Genomic DNA, 15,364 nt, shown 5'->3' with positions numbered 1-15,364 from the left:
GGGTCCACGGAAGGGAGGGACTCCCAGAATGCACCGCTCCACGCCCGGCTGAGTTGTAGTGCATTCTGGGAGTCGTAGTCTTTTCCCACCTCCCCGCAGCGTCCGGACTTCTAACGAAAGGGGAGAGACTGGGCTCTGACGTCTTTCTGAACGAAAGGGCGGGTCCTGGAGCACTGCAGGAGTCCACAGAGTGAGCATGAAAATGCTACCAGATGTCACACTCCAAACTGCGCTCTGCTGGTGGAGGGTAGTTCTTACTTCAATGTTCTTGCTTCAAAGTTACAAGATCACACGTATCTTTTTTTCTATAGTTCTGCCCTTATTTCATTGAACAAATATTTAATGAGCGTCAAAGCATTCTGCTTGGAACTGGAGCTGCAGTAGAAATCAAAATACACAAAAATCCAGGCCATCTGAATCTTACATTATGAGATAGGGAGAAAATGAACAAATAAATAAACTGATCACGGCAAGTGCTGTAAGGGAAATAAAACTGGGTTATAGAAAGGACAAATGTAGGTAGCAAAGGTCTTTCTGAAGAGGTGAGTGTGCTTATGAACAACCTTGTACCAACAGGAGGAAGAGCATTCCAGGCAGAGAAAATGATAAGAAGAAGAAAGCCTCCAAGACTGGAGCAAAAAGAACGTTTTGTGAGCTGAAGTGGTTACAACATGAAGTCAGAGTTGTAGGCAGGGGTCAAATCATGTAGGGTCTTGTAGAAAACTACTGGAGTATTTAAATAGGAGAGTGGCATGATCTGATGATGTACAATATATATTTTAGAAATCATTCTAGGTGCTGAGTAGTTAAACATGGCAAACTGAACATGTACATTTATATACCCTGCCTCTCAAAATCTACTAAAATGACAGTAAAATAATAAAAATAAATGCTAATAAGATTTTAACAAAATTTGGAAGCTAAAAAAAAGGATGAATGAGTAGTAACTAACTTAGCTAAGCACAGAAATTCACTAAAAACAAGTCACTTCATATGCCAGAAGTCTAGAGATGTTCAGAATTAAAGCCCAGATACTTCTAAGAAAGATGTTAAATTTGGGCCTGAAAAGAGGAAAATTTTGCTGAAATTCTGTATAAGGAGCAATTAGAAGGTTATCTCCAGATGTCCTCTATCACGAGGTTGCTAAGTGGCTCCTCTTTCCCTCCCAGACAGAACACTACAGGTTTAGCTTATGAGGAAAATGAACTAGTTAAAAGGACGAGGGTCAAGGTATTGAACTGAAAATGGGAAATAATGAAAGCTAAATACTGAATTATGAGACCCCTAGCCATTTCCTCCCATCACATTCTGATGTCTGACTTATGGCTCCAAGTCAGGAGATTGGAACATTATTCTCCAGGAAAACCATTGGTCCAAGACAAAAGACTTACAAATAATGACTTTTAGAAAATCCTCCAACGAAATACCAAGATCTCATTTATTCTCTCTGTGGGGAGGCCCACAATCAGTGAGTAAACAGGCCCCAATGATACACAGGCTTCCAATGAATGTCTCACTCTTACATATGGATACTCACCAATCACCAGGCATTGGAGTACAGCCTGTGGCAGGAATGATGAGAATCAAAATGATCAAAAAGGAAAAAATAAACTCTGAAGAAACAGAGACAGTGAATACAGGAGGAAAAAATAGTTCAAGGAAACTATAATATTTTCAGAAAGACAAGAAAATATATTTAATCCCTGAATCAAAAATAGGAAATAGCTTTTGGGATTAAGAAAAAAATACAATAGCAGGAATAGAGCGCTGGAGGATAACCTGGAAAACAAGAGCTTCTTAGGGGTAGGAATTGTGTATGTGTGTGTTTAAATCTTGTATATTCTGTGCCTGGTATTGGGTCTGGAAAAGTCCATTTTTCAATACTGTTTGTTGAACGTCAGGATGGTTTACCAGGTTATTCAAAATGCGTTATATTAATTTAGAGTACTTTATCTGGAGTTATTTCATATAACAGTGACTACTGTGTGTGTGTGTGTGTGTGTGTGTGTGTGTGTGTGTGAAAAATCCACAGATGTTATAGAATCCACAAGTTTAAATGGCAAGTTGAAAAGCTTTAAACAAAGGGGAGCATATAGGAATACGCCGATGCAGCTGAAGGAGGAAAGACCCTCTGTGAAGCTCCATGAGGTTAGCATTTTTATCCCCTGTGTATACTGTTGCTGCTCCAATATCTAAAACAATACCTGGCACCCATTAGGCTCCATGAATACTGTGCTGTGGGATGGATGGGGGGATGGATGGAGGGGGAGGGATAAGAGGGAGGGATGGGGAGGAGGGATGGAGGGACGATGGGTGGGTAGGTGGATGGAGGGGGGGGATGGATGGAGGGGGAGGGGTAAGAGGGAGGGATGGGGAGGAGGGATGGAGGGACGATGGGTGGGTAGGTGGATGGATGGGGGGGATGGATGGAGGGGGAGGGGTAAGAGGGAGGGATGGGGAGGAGTGATGGAGGGACGATGGGTGGGTAGGTGGATGGATGGGGGGGATGGATGGAGGGGGAGGGGTAAGAGGGAGGGATGGGGAGGAGGGATGGAGGGACAATGGGTGGGTGGGGGGATGGATGGAGGGGGAGGGGTAAGAGGGAGGGATGGGGAGGAGGGATGGAGGGACGATGGGTGGGTAGGTGGATGGATGGGGGGGATGGATGGAGGGGGAGGGATAAGAGGGAGGGATTGGGAGGAGGGATGGAGGGACGATGGGTGGGTAGGTGGATGGACGGGGGAGATGGATGGAGGGGGAGGGATAAGAAGGAGGGATGGGGAGGAGGGATGGAGGGACGATGGGTGGGTAGGTGGATGGACGGGGGGGGATGGATGGACAGACGAACACATGAGTGAATGATCCACTGAGAACGCGAACGGAGGACCTGGGCAGTAGGACACACTCTGGCCACAGGGACCTCTCGGGTTTAAAATCCCGAAGTCGGAGCAAACGCCGGCTCGTCCTTCGGAGCGTGCGGCGGGTGGCGCGCTCCTCTCCGCCCCGCCGCGGGTCCCCGCGCCCGCCGCGTGCAAGGGCTTCTGGGAGCCGGGCCTCGGGGTCCCGGGGAGGGGGCGCAGGTGGCCGCCATCTTGAGCTGCGAACCCGGCCGCTCCGTTCCACGCTGGGGGCGGAGTGGCGACCCCGCTGTCAGCCGGAGCCGCCGCGCCGCCGGAGCCGGGGAGCCCGGGCGCGGGCAGAGCCCCGGCCCTGGGTAAGTGCACGGACACCGCCGGGTCCCCGGGCCCCTTTGGGAGCCGCTAGGTCCCGGCGCCGCTGTTTCCACGGACCCTTTTCCTGGCGAAGGTTCGGAGCCAGGCCACGCCGGGGTCCTCGCAGGTCCCCGGGGAGACGGCGGCGGGGGCGTGGCGGCCGGCCCTGGGCCTGCGGCTGCGATCCTCCCAGGCTCGTCCCGGGAGGGAGCGCCCGCGGCCCGTTCCCCCCTCCCGCCGCTCGGCCCCGGGTCTCGGGAGTGGCTGGCTCGGCGCGGGGTCTGGCCGGCGTGGCCGCTCCCCCCCGGGACCCGGCGGCTGCCTGTGGCCGGCAGCCGATGGGAGGAACCGTGGGGTCCAGGCTGAGTCCGGCGGCTTCGGCCCTGGGCCCTGCACGTCGCCCCGTCTCGCTCCGCCAGCCGCCCCGCCGCTCGGGCGCGGGTGCCGGGGAGGGCTCGCCCGACGCCGGCCGGCGGCGCGGAGGCTCGGCTGGCCGCTCCGAACGCGAACCTCGAATGGGGTCCCCCCTGATGCGCCGGAGGGGACAGGACCCGAAAGCTGAGGAGCGGGGCGGTGACACCTCCCAAGAGAATGACACGGGCACTCACTCCTTAACTTTTTGAACACGTTAAACAAACACACACACCCACACCTCTGACTTGATGTCTCCATGACAACCCTGGAGGACGCCCATTCTGCAGGAAAGTCACTTACCTCCTGGGTCCATGAGAGGCGGCTGTGTCCGTTAGATCTTTAGGGACCGCTTGTTGGGTGGAGGGCTGTCGGCCCACTCCCCGCTCTGTGCCCGTCCCGTGATGTTACTCGTAGGCACCCACCCCCACCGAGATGGAGGCTTACGGGTACAAGACATGCCGTGTAATAGATGCTAGGACAATGTTAGGTACCAGTTGTTTGCCCAAACTCAACGCAGGCTTTCAAAGAGCTGGGTCAGCAATGAGCTTAGGACGGGAGAAATGCCTCCGTTTTGCAACTTCAGAGTGTCTGAATAGCATTTCTTTTGTGTGTTTGTTTGTTTTCCTCCATTTTTTTTATTAAGGTATTATATGTGTACATATCTTACCATTACTCCCCCCCCACCCCACTCCCATACATGCCCTCACCCCCCAGAGTTTTGCGTCCATTCGTTATGCTTATATGAATGCATACAAGTCCTCCGGTTGATCTCTTATCTCCCCCACCTCTCCCTAACCTTCCCGCTGTAATTGGACAGTCTGTTTGATGCTTTCCTGCCTCTGTGTCTTTTTGTTCATCCGTTTATAATGTTCTTTATTATCCACAAATGAGGGACATCATGTGGAATTTTTCTTTCATTGACTGGCTGATTTCACTTAGCATCATGATGTTCTCCAGTTCCATCCAGGTTGCTGCATGAAGAGCATTTCTTGTATTTGAAATAACTTGTAGGAGACAGCAGCCTTTAAAGCAATAGGATTCAAAATTATTTTCCAGAGAACAAAACAATCCTACTGAATGAGGAACCTTTAGAGATCATTTTGTTTAGACTTTACGTCCTCTTTAAACTGCTGTGAAGACGCAGGCAGGAAGTTGGTACTGTAGGAGAAAAGGGAATCAATGTTATGTCAGTGCTGGAGCTAGATTTTATTTGGTTAACATATTTATGTAAAACAGTTTTAATGTGGTTACCGTCCTAGATTAATGGTCTGTTGTATGTGTTGAGGAGGCACAAGTGATTCAGTTAGATGTGAAGAGAAAATATTAGAACTTTCATTAGTTTACCTTTTAAAACTATTACTTTAAAATTGTTTTCTATTTGTGAATTTTGTAATGGGATAGTTTATTAGGCTAATATTACATGTATATAAATAAATATACTGAGGATGAATGTACAAATACGGGGGGGAGGGGCGAAGTAGGTTTATAGTTGCTTCTATGGAAAATAATACAATAATTAATAAATAATAATACAAGAATAAACTGTTTTTCATACTCACAACTGTAAACCTACTTTTACCCAACCCTGTATTTTTTGTATACATACCGACGTGATCAAAACAGTTTAGAGGTCAAGGGCCTACTTAGATAATGCCTTTTATATAGGAGATAAATATTTTTAATAGGATTATTGTTGTGAACATTTCATTTTGCTAAAATATTTTCTACTTATAGAACATGCAGAGTGGGGCAAAAGTAGGTTTACAGTTGTGAGTATTCGAAACATGAGTTTATTTTGGTAGTATTATTTATTAATTATTGTGTTATTTTCCATATGAACAACTGTAAACCCACTTTTGTCCCACCCTGTATAAGTGTCCACAATAAGCTAAGTACCATACGAGACATCAGACGTGATAATTAGGTCACTGGTAAAGATAGTGGTGGAGCTAGAGGTAGAACAGAATGGGCTGAGGACGCTAGAATGATTTAAAAGGTACTTTGTGTATTTGAATTTAACACATGTATTATGGCAATTAAGGTATATTTATAATCCACCCACATCCCTGTTTATATATTTAATGAATTGATTTCAGAAATAGTGTGTGCACCAACACATATTTGTCATTAGAAACAACTCTTTCAAGCTTTGTTAATAACAATGTTTAGCATTGTTCTTTATTTCACATATAAAAATTCGGTGTCATTAATAAGCACGTAGTCTCTTGGAGGGAAAAAATGGAGATCAGAGTTCATTACTGATCTTCAACACGAGTTATTGAATTATGTATTCTTTACGTTCACTAGGCCTCTAATTATTGAATCAGTTTCCAGATTACAGGAGCCATATGTGTTCTTACCTACCTTTCTAGCTTTATCTCCTGCTCCTTCTTCCATATGTTCTCTTATTCAGGCACACTCATTTTTTTACTGTTTTGTGTTTATGCCAGGCTTCTTCAAGAACTGTCTTTACAGATATTCCCTCTGTTTGAAATGCTTATTCCTTCCCTTTTCTCTTTTCTTCTCCTTTCCTGGGAAATTCTTGTTCATCCTTTAAGAGAGGATAATTGTGAGTACTTTCAGAGCTCCCCAAGGCACAGTTTGCTGCTATGTCTTCTATGTTCTCACAGGGTTTAATGCAGATGTTTTAGTGTATTTTACCTCTTACAATATAATTTGCCAGTTGAATAGTCTACTTCTTCTATATCAGGGATGGCAGATAAATGTCAACTTTTTCTTCTCTGTGTTTACTTCATAAGTGCTAATTGATCACAACATTCTCTCTGGTTGGACATGGGTATATTACTAAAATTTGTCAGACTAATGTTAGAAACAGACATTAATTATCTCATGTTAAATTCAAGTTGAAACCCTGCATTAGACTCGTATTTTAATGTGTAATTCCAGGATAGGTTATAACAGTGGTCGGCAAACTCACTAGTCAATAGAGCCAAATATCAACAGTACAACGATTGAAATTTCTTCTGAGAGCCAAACTTTTTAAACTTAAACTACTTCTAACGCCACTTCTTCAAAATAGACTCGCACAGGTCATGGTATTTTGTGGAAGAGCCACACTCAAGGGGTCAAAGAGCCACATGTGGCTCGCGAGTTTGCCGACCACTGGGTTATAATATCAGTAACTTAGTATTTATTTCAGATATCAAAATATCAATGTGATACTATTATTAAAAAGTATTTATAATTATTTTCCTAAAAGTAAAACTATTACATATATTTCAAATATAAAATTTCATATTTATATAAAATATTTTAAATATGCTTATAAAATGTTTATTAAATGTTAATGTTTAAAATACATTTGTAATAAGACTAATTTCCAAATATACAAACATTTCAGTATTTAAAAAGAACGAATTTTACTTGTAGTAATGAAATCTGGTATTGCAGTCATGACTCAAGTCATGCCGGTGTGGCCTTAGTTCTGAAGCAGTGGCTAAAGGAAGTGAGAGAGCCAGACTGCAGTGAATATGTGAGGTGTGCTTATTGAAGCCTGATGCCACGTTCCACTGGAAATAAGACACTTCATTGCTGGCTATTTCTTGATCTTGCCAGAAGCTGTAATTTAGAAGTTTTTTACCCAACTACTTCATGATTATTTCCTGGCTGACAGTGGTTTTAAAATGCATCCCACTTCAGAAAGGTTGCAATACCAGGGATGGGGCATGCGCCTTAGAATCAGTGAACTTAGGGTAATGACTTTGTGTTTAGGCCAGAATCAGTTATTTGTTTGATAGTTTAGTGCTAAAATATTAGGTCATTTTCCTCAAATTTGATATGGAAGTGCGGGAATGTGTTCTTTGTACATAATTTTCAGAATGGGTTTTATTGGACTATTTAATCTGTGAACCTGAATTTAGTTGCTGTAGGGTAAACATCTCATGTTTGAGAATTATCAGTATCTATTTTTTTCTTTCCTAACCTTAAGATGCCATGGCTTATTCAGGGAAAGATAACTATAGAATGAAAAGTTATAAGAATAAAGCCCTAAATCCCCAAGAGATGCGTAGACGAAGAGAAGAAGAAGGAATACAGCTCCGAAAACAAAAAAGGGAAGAACAGGTAGGTGTTTTAAAATAATTAATTATGCTTAACACAAAAACATTATATGCAGATTTTAGAAGTTGTATTATATTGCTAATTTTTAGATAATTTAAAATGAAAAGTGTTTTAGGAAATTGAATTTAGATAAATCTATTCTTTAATTTACTGGACTTTAGAAATAATATTAGCAAATTCATGAGTCAGAATCCTGTGCTATTTTTAATCACTGATAAGCATAGCTTTTCTGTTTTGTTGATAAATATATTATGTTAAGTATATTTCTACACTAGTGCTAAAGAAATTTTTACTTTTGAGTCTATTTAGATCACTTCCATTTGTCATTGTAAAATTTGCCTCCTAAAAAAACATTAATTATATTAATTTGTTGCTTTTGTGGTTTTCATAGCTTTTGCCCCTAAGTTAATTATAGTCTTTTCCCCAAGCTAATCATACTATTCCTCCTGTAGTTTCATTATCCAAATCTCTTAGCCTTCTCTGTTTGAACTTTGTCTATATGACATAAAGAATTGAAAAATCTTTTAAGAGTACATCTCAACATTTTTCATTCTAAGATATACTTAAATTTAGAAGTATCTATAATAATAAAAGCGTAATATGCTAATTAGACTGGACATCCTTCCGGACGACCTTCCAGATAACCTTCCAGATGAAGCCGCGGTGGGTGGGGGCTTAGGCAGAGGCAGCCGTGGCAGTGGTGGGGGCTGAGGCAGAGGTAGCGACTAAGGCAGAGGCAGCTGCTGGAGTGGCGGGGGCCGAGGCAGAGGCAGCTGTGGCGGCAGCAGGGGCCGAGCCCCTTGCACAAATTTGGCTCAGTGGATAGAGCATTGACCTGCAAACTGAAGAGTCTAGGGTTCAGTTCCCCGTCAAGGGCATGTGCCTTGGTTGCAGGCTCGATTCCTGGCCCCAGTAGGGACATATGCGGGAGACAGTCAATCCATGTGTATCTCTCACATCCATGTTTCTCTCTCTCTATTTCTCCCCCTACCTTTTACTCTTTCTAAAAATCAATGGAAAAATATCCTCAGGTGAGGATTAACAAAACAAACAAACTAACACTTGAAAACGACTAAGAATGAAGAAAATAGAGAAAAAGTCCTGTTTTAGAAATATGATTATGTTTTGACATCTCCCTATATATAGTATCTAGCACAGTCCCTTCTGTATTATAATAGGTATTGAAAAAGAAGAACTCTGTTGAATAAATTATTTGAAAGAGAACTATACAGATTGAAGAAGAGGAGTGTTTATTTAGCTATAAAAAATAACAATTTTTTTACCCTCGATTTTGATTTAGGAAATTTTTTAAAAAAATTTTGATTTAGGAAATGTACCTTTATTTATTTAAAAAAACTTTTTACAAGTCATTTGGTATCTTAAATGACAATTAATAAACCAGGATGAAATAGTAAAGGAACATTATTATGGCGATTTATATCAGTCATTCTTTAAATACCAAAAACATCTGTTATTTTATAATCCTATCTAATAAAGAGGGAATATGCTAATTGACCATCACACCTTCACAAAGATGGTGGCGCCCACAGCCAATAAGGAGGGAATATGCTAATTGACTGCCACACCCTCAAATATGGCGGCGCCCACAGCCACAAGATGGCGGCACCTGGCGATCAGGGGAAGGCAATACCCCCATCACACCTGCTGGAGTGACAGTCGCGCAGCACGCGGGTCCAACCGCTCTGCACGCCTGCCCCAGTTCCCTCAGCCTCCCAGCCGCCCAAGGCTGGCCAAGAGCGCAGGCAAGCCTCAGATGGCGGCTGCCTAGCTGCCCAGGGCTGCCCGAGGCAGCAGCAGAGGTGTGATGGGGGTATTGCCTTCCCCTGATCGCCGGGTCACCTTCCGCCCCTGAGGGCTTCCAGACTGTGAGAGGGGGCAGTCCAGGCTGAGGGACCCCCCTCCAGTGCATGAATTTTCATGCACCAGGCCTCTACTGTTACTGTAAAAGTCAATGCAAGATAAGCTAGAAAGTGAATTCCATCTACCTAAGTGGCCTGTCACATTTCCTTCAGCATGTTAGGGCTTTCAAAACAGACTATTCCTACAGTATCATAAAATCATAGGATTTTATCCTAGTTCAGTCTCTTTACTTGCAGATAAGAAAATTGTAGAGAAATCAAGTGTTGTATTTTCCCCCAAGGTCACAGAGTACTAAAGGCAGATCTTAGAACCAGAATCTGGAATTGTCCTGTCCCCAGATCCAGTGGTTTTAATGTTCAGTAGGCTCCCAAGGACCTTTATCTTTTTTGGCTTTGCATTGGTCTGTGGGGACCAGATGCACACGTGAGTAGATGAGTTGCAAATTCCAAAAGGGACAATTCTAGAGCTCTGGAGAGATGGGGACTAAATGTTCAGTATGTTATTCAAGTGATTGCATGCTCCAGTTATTTCCCAAAATAGTTTAAAATACAAATCTTAAATGCTTTATTTTAAAGAGGCATTAACAAAGTAAGGAAATGGAACGTTCATCTATAATAATAAAAGTGCAGTATGCAAATCGACCGAATGGCCGAACAGCAGAACAACCGTCCGGATGACCACGCTATGATACGCACTGGCGCCAGGCCAGCCAAGGGGGGTGCGATGCAATTGGTGTGGGGCGGGGGGCCCGCCATTGCCTCACGATCGCCCTGCAGAGAGAGGTCTAGGCCACTGGCTGGTGGGGCAATCAGTCAGGGGGGGGCTCTGCGATTGATGGAGGGGGGCTTCACTATTGATCACCCTGTAGAGGGAGGCCCTGCCCACCCGCTGCAGCACAGTGCTGATTGTGGAGCCCCAGCCAGATGGGCGGGCATACCTCTTTGGGATGATCAGTCATGGGCTCCTGGACTGCGAGAGGGTGCAGGCTGGGCTGAAGGACGCCCCCCCCCCCCCAGTGCACAAATTTCATGCACCGGGCCTCTAGTTATTTCATGTTTAGAAAGAAGAATGGAAATACTGTATTTAGGATGACTTTTCTGTTCAATCGTCCACTTCCTAGCTATTCTTCCAGCACTGTAATGCAGAGCACCATCAAAAAGTCATTCCTGTGTCATATTAGTCACATATGTGTACATATAATTTTTGTTATGCTTCATACACAGATGTTCCTAGTTGGTCTTGTTTGCTCTGACTCTCCCAGAAATGGGCAGGAGCAGACAGAAACAACATTGGGACTTTTTGCAAGAGCTGTCAGTTTACAAAACCCGTATTACTTCTCTCTTGCTCTTTTCCCGTGGAAGGTGTTTCTTGCTGCCTTGGCTGCTAGCACTCTGCCCCTCATAGGCTCAACTATTAGGACTAAGGGAGACCAACTGCTCAGTGGAAGAACTGACTGAAGTTCCATTGCAGCCCAGATATTCTACATATCCTGGTTTATAACTTATAAATACAATCCTTCCTATATGCTTCTTTGAAATTGGTAGCCCTGCTGATTCACACCACTAAAGCAGGGACAGTTTGATCAAGATCTTCCCTCAGGCCAAAACCGGTTTGGCTCAGTGGATAGAGCGTCGGTCTGCGGACTGAAAGGTCCCAGGTTCGATTCCGGTCAAGGGCATGTACATTGGTTGCGGGCACATCCCCAGTGGGTGATGTGCAGGAGGCAGCTGGTCGATGTTTCTCTCTCATCGATGTTTCTACCTTTCTATCCGTCTCCCTTCCTCTCTGTAAAAAATCAATAAAATATATTTAAAAAAAAAAAAGAAAAAAAAAAAAAAGATCTTCCCTCAGCTAGCTCACGTCAGTCTGGTTTTGACTTTCAAGCAGAAGAATGTAAAAGAGGGCAAGAGAGGGAAGAAGAGAAATGAAAGGGAAAGGAAGTCAAAGAGAGAAATGGAGAATGGAGTGAGGAAGAAGAAGAGGAGGAGGAAGAAGAGGAGGAGGAGGAGGAAGGGAAGGAAGGAAAGGAAGGAAGGAAGAAAAGTGTTCAAGAGGAGAGAGAGTAGAAGAAAAGGAGAGCAACGAATAAAGCACTGTAATATTTGGGATGGCACAGCATGAAGTTGGTGTGCTGGAATAAAAAGAACCAAGATTTTGGAGCCTGAATAAATGGGTTTTATGTTCAGCTTGACCTTTATTCGATGTTGAACAAACTATAATGTTGAACAAACTAGAGAAATCTGTTGTCTCTCAACTTCTCCATCGGACAGAGAAGGATAAAACACTGCCTATGTTATTTCGTGGGGTTCTTATATGATGAGGTGACCCATGAAATGTACCTTTAAATTTTCCTTAGTGACCTCATCATGTTTCATTCCTTCTCTCTTTTTTTTTCTTAACTTTTAACCTGAGTTAATAAGCATAGGGCCATCTTTTGTTAGAGGAGTTCTCTATTCCTTGTTAATCTGATATGATAACTGTTCATATACCACATTATCTCACCCATGTAATATTTACTTTCTAAGATTTTCTTGGAAAAGTTCTTAGGCATCTCATAATCTAGGGTGGTCATAATGTGCTTTCGCAAATGCTTTAAATTATAAATGTGTATTCTACTCATGAGACTAGCCTTTGATAAGACCTGAGATTGACTCAACACTGTCTAAAGGACAAGAGCTAACCTAGTCCAGAAAGTGTTTAACTTCTCATAGACAATTTAGGTCTTCATGATATAATGATTGGGAAATACTAAAATATTCAGAATTTTAAATAAGATAAAATTATTAGCTTGTTTTTTCACTTACATAAAAAATATAATTCCGTGGGAATTCACTGTTCTATGGAAAACTCAATGTTAGAGTGATTTTTCTTTATTACAGCTGTTTAAACGCAGAAATGTCTCTTTGCCCAGAAGTGATGAATCTATGCCAGAAAGTCCTATCCAGGATCCAGATATCAGTTCCACTGTACCCATTCCAGAGGTAGATATTACAAAAATCTATTTCAAATTATATTTCAGCAGTATTTCAGATCTTATCCACGTAAAGTTTTTAAATGAAATTAATTATATTTTCTTTTCTGTGTTTTAGGACGATGTTATTACCGCAGATATGGTTCAGATGATTTTTTCTAATAATGCTGATCAACAACTAACAGCGACACAGAAATTTAGAAAGCTGCTTTCTAAAGGCAAGAATTGTTTTCAGTATGCTTATTTGATATTATAACATTCTGTAGTACTGTTTTTATTTATGAGGTATTTTTTGAAGTACTTTTCTTTGCTAGAAGAGTCTTGTTCTAAAAATATATTTTTAAATAAAATCAATTTTTTAAACATATTATCAAAGTAACACATGTTGATTATAGAATATTTGCAAATATAAACAAAAAAATTACAGAACAAATATAGAAATCATTATTCCCACTGCCAATTTAAACTCCCATCTTTAGTTTGTACAAGTATTCCTTTCACTATATTCTTAACAGCATGATTATAAAAAAGAAAAAAAGTGCTCATATAATAGTAGCTCATTATGTAGCATTTTTTGAGTACTTAAATTGAGTATTTTTCTTTAATTTTTGACCTTTGTAATTTGCCTGTTATTTGTCCAATTTTATATTGAGTTTATAAAATTTCTTATTAAATAAAAATTTAACCCTTGTGTTTTAATTATGTAATTTATAGAATTAGTAATTCCAGTTATACTGAGTTGTATATATGAATTGATAAAAATTTGGACAATGCTCTTGGCTAGCTGTCTTATCTTCCTAAGAGAGACAGAATTTAGTTACTAGTGAGGAGTAAAAGAAATGTTATTTTCAGGTCAGCATAGATTATAAGACATTGCCTTTGCTTTCTTACTGTAGTTCTTGTTTATAGATACATTTAACTTTTGTTTTCCATTTCTGCCAAGCTAATATAGTTTAGAAATGTTAGGAAATCCTTATATAATCAAGAACGGCTTCCTCTTCCTCAACATACTCCACAATTTTTGGTTTTCAAATGGATTATTTTTTGAATCAGGATAATTAAAAGTATTTTACATTATCATATTCTCTTTAAAGGTTTCTTTTTCATATATGTATTATATTAAAACAAATTAACAGGATTCATTTAGATTTAATTCTGTTTAAGAATGCTAGAATATGCCACCAGTGTTTTTATACCACAACTTCCCCATTGAGTTCTTTAGTTTTAATACTTTATCCTCATTTGCCCTATTCCTCATGGTATTCTGTTTCTTTTAAACTATAGTATCTTTTTCATAGAGCCAATGATTTTTTCTGTTTCTTTATAGTGGGATTATGCTTGCCCAAGTTGGCACATAGCAGGTATTATAGGTGCTTTCTTTTACTGATTGTTTTGAGTTCCTGCCAAATCTTTTAGGCCTAGAAAAATGTTAGATTTACTGTCATTTTACTTGATCCATTACTGTAGGAAATATGGGAAAGGAGCTAGAACTAAAAGAACTCTGATTTAAGTCATAATAGTGACATTTTGCTAGAATATCCTATTTACTGTAACCCTATCATGGCCACTTTTGTAGATGTAAATCACAAGTTGTCCTTTCTTAAATTCCAGTTTTGTAGAAATTTCTCCAAAGCTCTTTGGTCATGGAGGACTCTTAGTTTTAAGTGCTGAAGCAGATAACTGCTATTGTACTTAGGTTTATACTAGAGGCCAGGTGAACGAATTCGTGCACAGGTGGGGTCCCTTGGCCTGGCTGGCGATCAGGGCTGCTCGAGGTTGGCCTGGTGGAGGGGCTGCGGAAGGTTGACCAGCCAGGAAGAGGTGCCATGGGAGGTTGGCTCTGGGAGCGCACTGACCACCAGGGGGCAGCTCCTGCATTAAGCATCTGTCCCCTCGTGGTCAGTGCACATCATAGCGACCAGTTGACCGGTTGTCGGTTGTTTGGTCGCTTAGGCATATATATATATACACACACACACTAGAGGCCCAGTGCACGAAATTCGTGCACTGGGGGGTGTCCCTCAGCCCAGCCTCCACCCTCTCCAACCTGGGACCCCTCGGGGGATATCTGACTGCCACAGGAATCAGGCCTAAACCAGAAGTCGGGCATCCCTCTCACAATCCGGGACTGCTGGCTCCCAACCACTTGCCTGCCTGCCAGCCTGATCACCCCCTAACCACTCCCCTGCCAGCCTGATCGATGCCTAACTGCTCCCCTGCCAGCCGATTGCCCCGAACTGCCCTCCCCTGTCGGTGTGATCTCCCCCAACTGCCCTCCCCTGCAGGCCTGGTTGCCCCCAGCTGCCCTCCCCTGCAGACCTGGTCGCCTCCAACTGCCCTCCCCTGAAGGCCTGGTTGCCCCCAGCTGCTCTCCCCTGCAGGCCTGGTCCCCCCCAACTGCCCTCCCCTGCAGGCCTGGTCCTCCCCAACTGCCCTCCCCTGCTGGCCTGGTCGCCCACAACTACCCTCCCCTGCTGTCCATCTTGTGGCGGCCATTTTTGACCACATGGGGGTGGCCATCTTGTGCGAGGGCGTGAGGGTCAATTTGCATATTACCTATTTATTATATAGGATAGACTAGAGGCCTGGTGCACGGGATTTGTGCACTGGTGGGGTGTGTGGCCTGTGGGGATTGGCCTGCTGTGGGAGCAGCTGCTCATCCCAGTCAGCCGAGTGGCTGTGGACCTGCCCTCTGAGCGGCTGCTCCCGCTGTGGGAGCGCTGCTCATCCTGGTCAGCTGAGCGGCACTCCCACGGTGGGAGCTCACTGATCACCAGCAGGCAGCTCTTGCGTTGAGCATCTGCCC

The 15,364-nt window shown here is 43.0% G+C and overlaps 1 protein-coding gene across 1 annotated transcript in view; it reads left to right on the top strand.

The window, feature by feature from the left end:
* Positions 1-7,580: 7,580 nt before the first annotated feature.
* The window catches only part of KPNA5 (karyopherin subunit alpha 5), a 40,909-nt gene continuing 33,125 nt past the window's right edge, over positions 7,581-15,364 (top strand). The window contains exons 1-3 of the mRNA XM_008139003.3: positions 7,581-7,709; positions 12,467-12,568; positions 12,677-12,776. Of these exons, the coding sequence (XP_008137225.2) occupies positions 7,581-7,709; positions 12,467-12,568; positions 12,677-12,776 (331 nt within the window). The remainder of the gene's footprint in view (positions 7,710-12,466; positions 12,569-12,676; positions 12,777-15,364) is intronic.

The sequence above is a fragment of the Eptesicus fuscus genome, chromosome 10, assembly GCF_027574615.1.
Source record: "Eptesicus fuscus isolate TK198812 chromosome 10, DD_ASM_mEF_20220401, whole genome shotgun sequence".
Taxonomy (NCBI): domain Eukaryota; kingdom Metazoa; phylum Chordata; class Mammalia; order Chiroptera; family Vespertilionidae; genus Eptesicus; species Eptesicus fuscus.
Note: the sequence above shows the minus strand (reverse complement) of the source record. Positions and strands in the feature narration are given on the sequence as shown.